Raw genomic sequence first — 13951 nt, forward strand, 5'->3', positions numbered from 1 at the left:
AGAAGACCTATGTTCTGTTGTTTGCATGGCCTTTTTCCCTCCTTCCATAGCAAAGAACTTATTACCAACTTCCTCCACTTTTCTTCCAAACTGCAACAGTTTTCCCACTTCACTTGAACCCCTAATTTAGTTATTTATTTTAATTTTGAATTGTAGCCACCAACCTGGGTGCATCTACTCAACTTATTCAATTATATGAATGGGAAATAACTTCCAGGAACAGGCAAGTAAAATGCTTGAAATAGAGGGCACGTAAAAGACATAAARTCTTGTTTTCTCCTTGCTCAGAGATTCTGCAATACCTCTGTTATAGAGCTAATATGTCACAGATGTATTCCAGGAAGTAGGGAAACTGGGGTTTTGAACTCAGGAGCTTTTCCACAGGTAAAACCACCRAAATTTTGTGTTCCACTAACCCATTTGGAGAATCCAGAGACATGGAGAAAGGCCTCCAAGAGTCATGCTGCCAGGAAGGGGGACTACAGAAAGAACCATGAGGAGGTTTACACTCAGATTCCTCAAGATTAATTCAGTTAGGCTACTTCTACATCCCTCAGAAATGCACAAAACAAAGGAAAACAAAGAAACAAACCCCATCTGCAACAAATGTATACACATATGTATAGTGTATATTTAACAGAATACTCCAACTTCAGAAAGATTGTGGGTTTTAGCCACAAGACTAAATCAACTGATAAATATCATGGAGTACTAGACTACATGACTGCAAAAACTGARAACTCAGAATACATTAAATATTATTAAATTACTTATTAATCTGGATTCATAAAACATTAGTAAAAACAAAATTAAAAGTCTGTCTGTCCCATAGAGCTTGGTATATTTAGTAATTTAGCTAATATACTGCTCCATAACTGGACGTTCTGTACAACACTGGAAGCAGAGATTCCAGCTGCCAGCATCTAACCAAACCTACACATCGTCCTGATAAATCTGACCAGGCCAATGCTTCGTGCAAAGGTCTCACTATATATGTAATCACATGTTAGTCTTAGGTTTCCTTCAAATATTGGCTGGTCAATTCTTTTATTAGCTGTGTCCTTACAAAAGACATTATTAGAGTATTATCACTTCTTATGTTATTTTCTTTCTCTTTCACAGAAATATGTTCCCTCCAAATCTGGTGGAAGCTTGCTTTAAACAGGTAAAAATGTTTTTTTTTTCTAAATTTCCAAATAAAACATGAAGAAGAAATTAAATGTAATCACATTTGCCTTAAGAATATCATGTACTTGTACTTAGAGCAGAAACATAACTTTTGCTGCCAGCTGTCAAAAAAATGCTAAATAAACCAACCAAATCTATTCTCTGTTTTCAATCATGTTGAGACATGAGAAGTGAAGAAAACCCACACGACTTGGCAAATCAAAAAATTATATTTTTCAAGATGTCARATTCATAAGCTGACAGCAAGGTTCATTAAAGTGGATTCAGGATTTGCTTTTCTARAACAGTGTTATGTTAAACTGGGAGATAGTGAGATATTCACTGTCTGTGCAGAGTTTGGAAGGCAGTCGCCATTGTCATGTGAGAAAAATGAATAGGTTTGAAATAGAAGAAAAAAAAATTGTGGACATGAACAAAATAAGCAAAAGAAGAACTTCCTGTCGCCTACAGCAGGAGTTCATAGGAGTGCTTTGTTTATGTTGCTTCTCAAAATCCTCTGTCAGTAGCTTGGTCTTAACCTTAGCTGTTCTATGGAAAAACTAATAACCAGTTACATTCTGTTTTTAAAATAGAGGACATTATAGATTCAGTGACATTAGAACATGTGTTTCCAAAATCTAATTGCTTCATATTGACCTCTCTGAAAATCTTGAACTGCTATTATTTACCAGTTACTGCTGTAACTATAAAAAAAAGYTGAAATGTGGAGGTCAAGAAGTAAGAGGATAAAGTATAAACTTTCCAAAGTCCAGCTGAGTTACATCTTGCAGAGGAATTGAAAAGATATTGTAGATTATCTTTAGTTATATAAACACAAACCAATAAAAAGGAGTGACTTTCTGCATTAAATATTTCTAGATTAAAGATTAAAAAGCAAACTAGACCCAGGTCCAAGACTCACAAATGCCATGCCTCTGTCTTCAGCAAGGATGTTGATGAACTCAGCATAGTGATGCAGAAGAGCAGTATGGAAATGCAAAACTATATCTAAACTAGAAATAAATTCAAAGAGTTTAATGCAATAAAATAAGAATAAATAAAAGAGGATATGTATGATCTTTATCTCAAAATAATGAAATAATTAAGACATAAAGTTACAGCTGTAGCAAATGAGCATTTTTCATAAATCTCTCAAGTTGCAAATTATTATCCACAGCTCTTGAAAGCAAAGTGTTTTCCAGATTGGAGTTTCAAAGATTTGGGAAATTATTTAAGCAGATAACAAACCATTAATTTATCTCAGTGGGAAATTATTTAAGCAGATAACAAACCATTAATTTATCTCAGTTATGATGAAGGATATAAATGCCTTAAAGAAAAAGTAAAGCTTCATTATAAACAAAAATGAAAAAAAAAAACCATAAGACAAACAAACTAGAAAAACCACAAAGGCTTCTGAAACCTTCCTTCCACAATATTGAGTATTTTCTCTTTCTTACTTTTTTTTTCTTTTTTGTTTGTTGGTTTGGTTTYAATTTTGGGGGAGGTTTTTGATGTTTGTTTTTGTGATGGGCTTTTTTTTTTGTTCTGTTGTTCTTGTTACTCGGTTTGGGGTTTTGTTGTTGTTTGGGGTTTTTTGAACTCCTGATGAAAATAGAGCTTTTCAAATGAAATAGTTGAGCAGGGGACTGTAAGAATTTTAAAATTTGTGGACATAGAAGTGGAAGTTGCTGGAGGAATGGGAGTACCTCAGTTGATATATTTATGAATGAYATTGTCATAAGATGCACACATTTAAATTTACARGTGAAAGAAAYTCTAAGCACTTTGTGYTGAGATATGTAAAAATTGCCAGAGMGGGTAGCATGACCCTGGCACACCACAGTACCATGAAGTCACAGCAACAAAGTGAATAATCTCTTACAGATGYTGGCATGTTGGGTTACCTCCCTGTAACTTTTCATGACTCATGAAATAAACATTTAGAAGTTAACAGTAATTTCTCTTTGACTTATCAAGTTATCATCAAAAAAAGTTAAATTCAGCTGCAGGATATATGAAGTGACTGAACACCAAGACATGAACTAAAGCCAGAGGAATGTGACTGTTTAGAATATTGAGCATATTCTGTTTTTTCATTCATAAATTCATGCAAAGCCAACACTGTAAAGAGAGGAGTTGTTGGAATCATCAAAAGAAAACAACATATAAAGCAAAAAAATACTGATTGAGAAACTATTCAGGTACAAAAACCAAGTGGGAACAGAGTTAGATAAGATAAACATACAAAAAGAAATGGAAATCCCTTTTACTGAATTTAAATTGGAACTTATTAACGTTTTTACCCTACATTACTCAAARTTGAATTCCTGAAAACATTTTCAATTAAGTCATAATAACATTTCAGACATTTTACATCTTGAAAAAATGCATCTTAAAAATTACAGCTTTAATTTTTTTTTTGATAAAGTATTCTACTGCAACAGGAAACTTGGCTTGGTGACCAGCAGTTCTAGAGTTATGTTCTTAATTAAAGATGTCTTGTAGATTCTGTAGATTCTTTTCAGCAGCAGTTGAAAATACCAGGATTTACTGAAGCATCAGGGTTTTTAATCTGTCATACCATTACTTTTTAAACTTGGTACCAAACCCTAAGTTTTTAGRTAACAGTTATTTTATTGTAGCAGATTTGTTAAACTAAAATCTTAGTTTACAAATATATATGTAGCATTCATAGGTATCCAGATGACTTTGTACATCTGACTCCACAACTTTCTTTTCAAAAATTCCCACCCATTCTTTTGTAAGTTTCTCAGAAGATTTATGAAGTAGAAGGATCCAYCTGGCACACAAATCTTCTTCTGTAACACCATGTTTGATGGTCCAAACAAAAAACACACTGCTACTCACAGCTGTCCACACTCAATAGTGTAAGACTGACCCACAGCTTTACACACCTGGGAATCATCCCTGGAATATGCACTGCACATTTAGACCACCTCTTTGCATAGATCAGATGTGCACATTCTGTCTTGAAGCATCCTTAGTCAGGTTTCTTTCCTAGTTTGTATTGGAACCCACTGGAAGGTATGAAATTATATGGAATTGTGTGGAGAGCACAACCAAAGTGGGAGGGTTTTAAATGGAGTTGGAAAAGCTTTTGTAGGGTTGTTGGAGGGAGACAAAGAGTCCTGAAGGGAGACTGGAGCCTTAGGACTAATCTGGGAAATATCTTCCTAAATATTCTACTGTTCCTCTTCCAATTGTTTGGTCCTTTGAATTCCATTTCCTGCTTCTTTCCAGCAAGACTATGAGGTAAAGCTGCCTCCCTTTTCTTTTACTTCTCCTCATCCTCCTTCTTTGCACATTTTCTGTCCCAGGTTTTTCCCTTTTTCAAGTRTGATGGAGAGTGGTTTGGTTCCCTCAGGACTCTGGGATACATTTTGTTGTGTCCCACAGACTTCCATTCAGTTTCATCAGGTGATTCCAAACCTCAGCTTAGAGAGGGACTTTGCTCCTCCAGATTCCACCTGGGGGCTTGAGAGATGTGGAAAGCCTGAGTGCCASACAATGAAGACTGAGACAAAGAACTCCTTGAGTACCTCAGCCTTTTCAGGCTGTTGTTAAATAGCAGATTATTAATCTAAATAASATATTTTCTAATCCTGGTTATTTCCAAATGATGTGTCATGACCCCTATGCATTGATCGTCTGAGTCCTTTGTRATTTTTCATGAATAACAAGAGAATCTGAAGAGATTTACTCCAGGTAAATATTCCACACTTACCAAAAATGATATTACTTCCTTCAAAATTTTCTCTATGCCCCTGTATTCACGCCTAGTTTAGGGATATCTAAAAAAACCTTTGGATTTATCTTTCAGCCATATCTTTTCATTTCTGTTTCTTTCCTAAGTTAAGAAATGCTCTCTCTAGCCTGGGGATGAKCAGTGGTGAGCTTGGTAAGCAGATGCTGCTTCTCAGCCACTCATTCTTCGTGCTGTGCTCTTGGGGTCTTTCAAAAGGCAGAAAGAGCTCAAACAAACATGGAAAATCAAGAGAAACAGAATCAGCCCAAAAATTCGTGGAGGGTCATTCTGTTTTGAGTAGGTAGAGTTTGGTGTCAGTCCAAGCCTAAAGAACTGCATCTGATAACTGCATTTCTTCTGAGATATTTTTAATTCCATATTCTTTCTTGAACTTGTCATTATCAAGGGAATTGGAAGTGTTAATCACACATCCAGAAAGGAATACTAATATATGGTGTCTTTTCCTCATGATAATTTTGGCTAGTTAAGATGTATTACAACTTGTGTCATCAGCTCTTCTGCAGAAAATTTAGAATGCTTTCATACTTTTCCATATGGAAAGCAAAGAAAAATAAAACAATGAGGAAGATAGAATATCACTGTCTTAATTTCTTTTCATTTTTAGGGTTGCATTTAAGCAAACTTGTTGCTTTTAAAATCATTATTCACTACATGMAACATCATCATACAGACTTAGCACAGACAGTACTAATTACATTGTCTCAGAGTAAATTATGACAGTGAATTATAAATTTTCAGAATAGTTACCTTTACAGTTACCCTCTCTTCAAGTYAAACCACTGGGATGTGCTGTTGTTAGGTTATAAGGCTGTTTCTTCAAAAGACCTTTAATATATCCAAGTTAAGTGACTGTAGGTATCTTGTGTCATTAATAAAAACAAAGTAATAATGAAAGTGCAAACAACTAATTCATTGTATTGTACAATAAAATCATTACATTTTCTATTTCATGCTGAGCTAGGCTAATTAAARTTAATTTTCCAGTTGTTCGTTTCTACCATACTTATTTAAAAAGTCCAGAAATGCATTATTTTTGCAATTTATTTGCAGATAAGATTGTTCACAGAAAGCTATYCAAATTAAGGCATTCAAGTAACATTTATCTTGCTCCTCAATTGTTCTCTATTGTTCTCACTTAAGGAAAAATTATCAGCATCTAAATTCTTACCTTTTGGCAAAAATGCCTTTTCCTGGAGACACAAGGGACCCAATGTTCTCAGAAATGAGAGGACCTCAGTGATATGTCTGGCTCATCAAAGTTATTGGTGTATGAAKCTCTCATCTCTTTTCTGGGATCCTTAAGCCTACAATGTCTCATATGAGCGTATTTATTTAATTTAGTTTATACTATTTCTGAAAGCTGCAAAGGAAAATGAATCTGCAGAATCACAATGTGATTTTAAACTTTTAGTTTGAGCTATGTTAAAAGCTAATAACTCAGATTCCCACTGAGAGAGAGATCTGCTGAAAATAGGAATGTCATAAAAGCTCAAGAAATTATATYTTGTCACCGTTTACTCTGCAGAGCAGTAATAGTCAACTGTGCTATTTCCTCATCTATTTCATAACACATTCTCACATCTTGAAGGTGGTTCTTCATCCRGCCATTTCCTGTAAGCAATTGAAAAAGCAATAATAAGAATAAAGATCAATCTTTACACCTTCTTTACACCTATACTTTTTTCCCTGAGTAGATTCCTCCCTTGTGTTTCCTGTATTTGGTTTCCCCTCATTCTGGTGCTTCACCAGGAAACTTCTCTTGACTTTTGATAGACAGCTTTGAGCATAAGACAGATCCACAGAAGGCACATCCACAGAGACTTCCTTGAGTTCAGTCAGCTATAATAAAAGAAAGACYGGCTCAATTAAAATTTTCAGAGCAAATAAAATTCTTCTTGCACCCATTGCTTAGGTTACAGTTTTGATCTCACTCTAAATAAGTTGTTTGCCCACTGCTCTGGAACAGCTTCCAGAAAGACTGTTCTCCCTAGTAATATTTCTGAATATTTCAGTCTGATGAATAAGGTGAGTTAACAAAGAAGATCTACATCTCTGTTCCAGTTTAGCAGCTGAAATTGAAAAGGACTTTGTTGAGGGAATCACCAGAATCAATATTATACCCATAAAGAGACTGCATGCCTGCAAGTGAAGAGTATTTGCATCCTTCAGACAGTTGCATTAAGGAATTTACACTTAAGGTTTTTTCCCTACTGAAAAACAGCAACAGAAATTTAAGTGTAACACAATTACCATAGCTGTAGACAGGGAAAAGGAAAAGGAAATGGAAAAGAGGAAAAGGAAAAGAGGAAAAGAGGAAAAGAGGAAAAGAGGAAAAGAGGAAAAGAGGAAAAGAGGAAAAGAAGAAAGGAAAAGGGAAAGGGAAAGAAGGGAAAGGGAAAGAAGGGAAAGGGAAAGGGAAAGGGAAAGGGAAAGGGAAAGGGAAAGGGAAAGGGAAAGGGAAAGGGAAAGGGAAAGAAGGGAAAGGGAAAGGGAAAGGGAAAGGGAAAGGGAAAGAAGGGAAAGGGAAAGTTTGATGTAGCACTTAAGGCAGTATTTTAACATTCCTGACAAGACAGAATAAAAAAACACTTTAATGAGCATTTACATTCCATTCCCATTTGCAATCTAATATCACTGTGTTGTTTAAAGAGACCTCATCCCTCCTTCCCTGGCTATCCAGTTCCAGTTTTTGTGTTCTTCCCTCTTTGACATTGTCTCATCACTGAGAGCTGATTCACCCCTACAGATGTGGGGTGAATTGGCCAAAAAATGGTGACTTTTTTTGCTCAGTATGATTTCTGCCACTTTAAAAAGTAGAATTGTCCTGCTAAGAGATCAAACAATTATCACAGGTTGGATGTTAATGGTGACGCAGTGGAACTGGGCTTTTCCATGTCAGCCAGCTGCTSACACAGCTCTCAGTTGACTTCTCTACAGCCCATATCTTAAAAAWTTTTTGCAGATTTTATTCAAAATTCAAGCATATCTGACCTTCATGATCTGTTCTGTTAAGTATTATTCAGAAGCTTTCCATAAATGCCCCAYAAGCAGGTTTTATTTGACATTCTGACAGACTTAAAGCTTTTAGAGCAACACTTCAAATATATGGAAGGAGTGATTAAAAATACTCAGTTACAGAAAACAATATTAAATCAGGCTAGTGTTGAAAGATACTCATGTTTCCCCTCTTGATCATAATTACTTCATTTCACTCAAGTATTTCTGAGATGTTCAACAGGCTCCAGATACCAGTGATAATACTAAAACTTTTGGACTTAATTGTTTTTCTTGGGAGCCCCAAAAGAATAAAAATCCAAAGTTGCTGAATAACCTTGACACCAGCATTTTGCTGGTTTTATGCACTAATTAACATCCTGAGATACATGAGAAACATTATATTAATGATATTTAGTATTCTTTGTGTTCAACAGAATTTAACCTGGACAGAGCCGCAGGGCTTTTTGAGTGCATACAGAAATATTCAGGATGTAAATTTCTCCTTCAAAAAACATTTGGGGGTGAAAAGCTGGTTTTCAAAGCAGGCATTTAGGACCATACTGAGATTTAGAAATGATTTGTCCGTTTCGTAATGGAACCATTTAAAGTAAAATCCTTTAATTAAGAAATGTGGGGACTTGTACTGCAGAATAATATGTCTTTGTCATAACAAAGGAAGAAAGAGATATGTTATATTTAAGTTACCTTCAGTCTAATTTTTTTAATACAAAAAAATGAACAAATACATTCCAGAGCACATGAAAATATTTTCACTAGCCAAAAAAAGACCATAAACAGTTGTAATTTTTTTGTTGGAAAAAATAGCAATTTATAAAACTGCAAACTAAGAATCAATAGTTTTGTTACAAAATACAAGAGCATGACAAATCTGCATCTTTGACTTTGGCATAATTATGAGAAAATGAAGCTAAAGCTGAAGACCTAGCTTTTGAAGTTAATATGGATTTTTGTTGCTTTCAGGAAAGCTAAGTTTTCATCATAGTGCATTTTACTTAGAAACATTAAACAAAAAAATTTAATGTTCTACTATAGTATTTAATAATTTAGTTTGTGATTGTAACCTTTGTTTGCTCTGATTCACCGAGTTTTTATTTTCCTTTTATTTTTGTTCCAACAGTTCAAAACCAACTATGAAAAGAGAAAGTTTAAAGTGGCTGTTCCACCCAACGACACTTCCATAATCAGCAACGTGTCAGAAGCAATGGAAGCTCTCACCCGAATGAAAGAGGAAATAGTTCCTGTTCCAGGTTCCGTAAACGGGGTGAATGCCCTTGGCTTGGTGGTGTTCTCAATAAGCTTTGGCCTGGTGATTGGGAGCATGAGAGAGCAAGGTCAGGCATTGAAAGACTTCTTTGATAGCCTTAATGAGGCTATCATGAGATTGGTAGCTCTAATCATGTGGTAAGTGCCTCTTCGATAAATTCCTTTTTAAGCTGCTAACAATATTTTTTCATCTCAGTCAGGTACTGGGTAGCAAGACTCTGCTTGGCAGAAAGTCAGAYAATAAGATTTTATCTACCTTGTAGTTTTTTCATGAATGAATTCAAGAGCTGCAACTCTCTATGACAATAATTTTCCCAAACATACCAACTTTTTATGTGAGTTTCACATTTTACATAAGAAAAACCATGGTCTGTGTCAGAAGTTGCTACCCTTACACAGAGCCATCCATCCATGGCTTTGTAGAGATAGCCATCACAGCAGTAAGCTAATAAAGTTTCCTTGTATCCCAATCTTAACTCATTGAAGGAAACYGACAAACATCTCCCATAATCTTATTTCTACACAGCTAAACCTTGTTATCACAATTTTCCAACATAACAGGTTCCTGTATTTGTGGGGTGTGTGTGCACGTCCTTGCCTTGTAGCTGCGCTGCTCACACACACACATAATTTTCCTGTTTTCTTTATTGTGTTCATTAGGTAAATAAAATAAATAACTTTTCCCTCAAGATATGAAATCTTTAAAAAAATTAAGACTTGTTATTCTCCAGGGAGAAGGTTAGCTATGAAAAGAAATTATGTCTTGTTGCCTTCTTTACTAGATAAAACTGACAAACCAACTCTGAGAGTCTATCCAAGAGCACACGTGTACATACTGCCATGAAAACAAAAATAAGTGTATTTGCTCCAATAACTAAAATCTTTTTTCCTTCACAAGCATGCTTAAAATAAAGCAGAGGATGCAAATTGTTACTTCACATAAATTTCTACATGGATTTGATGGTTTAAAGGGCAGTTGAGACACAGTGGATAGATTTTGTTCTGTGGTGTCTCATTGTGAGAAGACARGTGGATATGTACAGGAATATGGCTGAACCTAAAGTAGTGCTGCAGCAGAATTATGTTAGAGTTTTATGCTCAGCACCAGYTCTTTCTTCACCTCTCACTGTGCTTCCTGATAGGGACAAGCACTTCATACTGCCCATGCTGCTGTCCCACAATGCAGCCAACCTTTGTCACACAGATTTCTTCAKGATGAATATATTTATCCAGTGCCCCACTGGGTAAAATGTAGCATGGCCAGATACATTAACTCCTCATAAGTTTTTCAGATTTCTGTGTGGGTTCCTTCTTCAATAAGATGGGAAAGAGCACTGGCATAGAACTGGGTGCTTGGAATTCACACAGGCAGAATTATAACAGAATTGGCTAAATTAGCTTTTAACTACATTTGAATTCCAAGGATATTTCATTTTCCTCCCTGTCTGAAAGGCATGGTGTATGTCTTAAAATTCTTACCAGATTCTGAATCCACCACAAACAGTCACTACTGTGGTTTAATCCATGTTGAATTGTTATGAGTCAAGGAGTTAAATTATTGAACTGCTCCTGAATAGGAGCACCCTAACAGTGAAATTCTGTATTTCTGCATAGAAAGGTAAACAGTAAGGATGAAGGACAAAATCTCTACATTGTTTTGAAATRCTGATTTGATTTCTTMTTTGCAGGTATGCCCCACTYGGAATTCTCTTCCTGATTGCTGGAAAAATTGTTGAGATGGAAGACATGGGTGTGATCGGTGGTCAGCTGGCCATGTACACRGTGACGGTTATCATCGGTTTGCTGATTCACGCTGTCATTGTCCTACCTCTTCTCTACTTCGTGATCACTCGTAAGAACCCATGGGTATTTATTGGAGGCTTAATCCAGGCATTAGTCACAGCTTTGGGAACATCTTCCAGGTATAGCACAATGTTTTAAACCCATATTGATTTTATAGTATTACTGGTTTAAGAAACARTTTTACCTAATGTTTGGTGAACTCTGTGTTCAAATATTCATTTGGGTYCTGTATTTCAGTTCTGTTGCTCTCTGATACTGACTTGAACTCTGCCTTCTGTAATCCAGAACAGAGATGAAATTAATCTGTTTGGTAGTGCATGCTATACGGCCAAAACCCTTTTKACTTTGGTTAGTTGTGGTGTTTGCTCTTTTAAGTAGTTTTTAATGGTTTGATAATGAAGAATACAGCTGRCAAAAATATGCCTGGCAAAATGGAGCAGCAAACACAAAATTGTAGAGAGGATTCCCATTGGCAGCTGGCACTCTGTGCTCAAAATCCTGATACCCAATTATGGATACAGAGCCTACAACAGAAATGCCACTTTTGCTCTTTGCAGGTGATCATGGGTATGCCACATGAATTTAAAAAGCTGTTTGCATTGTATGAYAGAAGGAAAGATTATTACAATAAAGTGTACATTTCTATACCACATSACCTTTCATGAAACAGCTTCTATTTTAATAGATTTTTAAATGTCTCCTAAAGATAGGGGTTTTCAGTCAGTTGCTTTGTAATGCTAAACTCAAGTCCTTGGTGTCTGAGATTATTTTCAAGTAAAAACCTAGGCTGATGCAAGACAGCCTACTGTAGTGCAAGTGATTTTAAAAATTATTTTACATTCTACTCTAAGACGACTGTCAACAAAGATATTCTTCTAGCACCATCTTTCACAGCCTCTTTTTATTTTTTCATCAGTATTTGATGAAGATTGACAGTTTTCAAAAACTAGAAAGTCTGTTATGTAGTTAGCAATTAAGGTTTCACTGAGACCAAGCATTCTGATTGGTGTGTCTTTAAAAACCTCTTTGCTTTGGTGTGATCAGATGTAGAGATACAGGTCTGGTTTGGACAGAGCTAATTTTGTTCACAGCAGCTCATATAGAGCCCTGTTTTAGATTTGTGGCCAAACCAGCAGTGATCACACTCTGACATTTTAGCCATTGCTGAAGAGCRTTTGCACAGCACCAGGAGCTTCTCTGTCCTCCCACGGTGAATTAGGGGTTCCAGAGGTTTGGGAGGGCATGTGGCCAGCAGATGGACCAAACTAAATACAGAGATACTCCATGCCACATCCGTCATACTCAGCCATGAAAGGGGAAAGAGGATTTTAGGAAAGCTGGCTGCATACCACTCTTGGTCCATCTGTGGGAGGGGGAGAGTGGTGTCTGTGCGTCTCTCATATTGTTTTGTTTTCTTTTCTCTTCTTCCAAACCTCTCCTTTATTTATTAAACATTTTTATTCTCAACCTCTCCTTTGTCTTGCTTTTACTGTTGCTTTTACTGTTGCTTTGCCTGTCCCATCCAGGGGTGAAGGCAAGCAGGTGAGTGGCTGTGGGGTGTTTAGCTGCCTGCTGGTGTTAACCCATAGGTGGGAAAGTAATCTAACCATCGATCAGAACACCCTTTCCAGGGGAGCCTGCAAGTAAATAAGTGCTTTCAGCTGAAGGTTTGAATAGCCCAGTCTGTATACCTTCAAGAAAATAACATCTAGCTATGATTCAATCCCTGCTCCATGACTTAAAAGTGAGAAGCAAGAATTCTAAACAGCTTTCTCTGCCTGGCAGAAGAACCTTGTGACAAAACACTGAACTCAGACACTTTCAGAGTAGGGATTACGTAGAGAATGGCAGTAATTAATAGCTGGAAAATTTTCCAAGAGGATTAAGAGGACCTTCACCATTAGAACTGCTTAAATTCAGCCTTTCCATTAAAGAAAATAATAAATCTGGTAGGTCACATGAAAACTAAGACAGAACAGTCTCTCTTGTCACTATAATGTGTGACTCTTCTTACCCTCTTGGCAGAATTTATATAATTTATTATCTTCTTTCTTTTTGTTTCAGTTCTGCAACACTACCTGTTACTTTTAAGTGTCTAGAAGAAATAAATGGAGTGGACAAACGAGTTACAAGATTTGTACTCCCAGTTGGTGCTACAATTAATATGGATGGAACTGCTTTATACGAGGCTTTGGCTGCAATTTTCATTGCACAAGTCAACAACTTTGATCTGAACTTTGGGCAGATTATYACAATCAGGTATGGACACCACTGTTACCTACATTTAATAGAAGCACCTTTGTGATGATCCCTTGCTGGTTTRTGTGGGATTAAATGAAAACATCTAGAGCTAAAAACAAGGACTGYTACGGAATCAGATTATCTGTAATTTCCACCTTCTGCACACAGAAGGATCCCCAGCACATATTCTCCTTTAGATAAGACTGTAACGTGATGTACCCATTACTGCACTTAACAATGACCACAAGAACAGGTTTTAATTAATTCCAAATTTTTCTTTCTTAAGAACCCATGCAGCTATTGACACCTAGAGAGCGATGATGAGTATCAGGTGGTTTATAATGCAGGTACAAAGCTACAGCATAAAATCAGCACATTGTTCCTGCTAGGAGGGCCAGTAAAACCTGGCTTCAGGATACAAACAGGAMTAGCTGTGTAAGGAGCACTAACACCTTTTATTGCATCAGCTGATAGAAGTGGTGAAGACAGATTATATTTTCAAGCATGCAAGCCTTCTTATCTGAAATAGAACAGCGGACAACCCACTAGTTAGCACTCGGTGGTAATTGATCTGCTTTAACTTCATTATTTTAACACAGTGTAAGGAAAAAGAGTGATGATTAAACGCAGAAGAAAGGAATGTCAGCAAGGTGGGACAAAGAGATGTGT

At 36.3% G+C, this 13951-nt stretch overlaps 1 protein-coding gene across 1 annotated transcript in view; it reads left to right on the forward strand.

Annotated features, from left to right (window-relative positions):
- SLC1A3 (solute carrier family 1 member 3) overlaps window positions 1-13951 on the forward strand; it is a 63396-nt gene that overhangs the window by 44712 nt on the left and 4733 nt on the right. Inside the window, exons 5-8 of the mRNA XM_057364676.1 lie at window positions 1123-1165; window positions 9093-9376; window positions 10927-11160; window positions 13106-13300. Coding sequence (XP_057220659.1) covers window positions 1123-1165; window positions 9093-9376; window positions 10927-11160; window positions 13106-13300 — 756 coding nt within the window. The remainder of the gene's footprint in view (window positions 1-1122; window positions 1166-9092; window positions 9377-10926; window positions 11161-13105; window positions 13301-13951) is intronic.

The sequence above is a fragment of the Malurus melanocephalus genome, unplaced genomic scaffold (genome assembly GCF_030028575.1).
Source record: "Malurus melanocephalus ecotype Western Australia unplaced genomic scaffold, MMel_1.1 scaffold_41, whole genome shotgun sequence".
Taxonomy (NCBI): Eukaryota; Metazoa; Chordata; class Aves; order Passeriformes; family Maluridae; genus Malurus; species Malurus melanocephalus.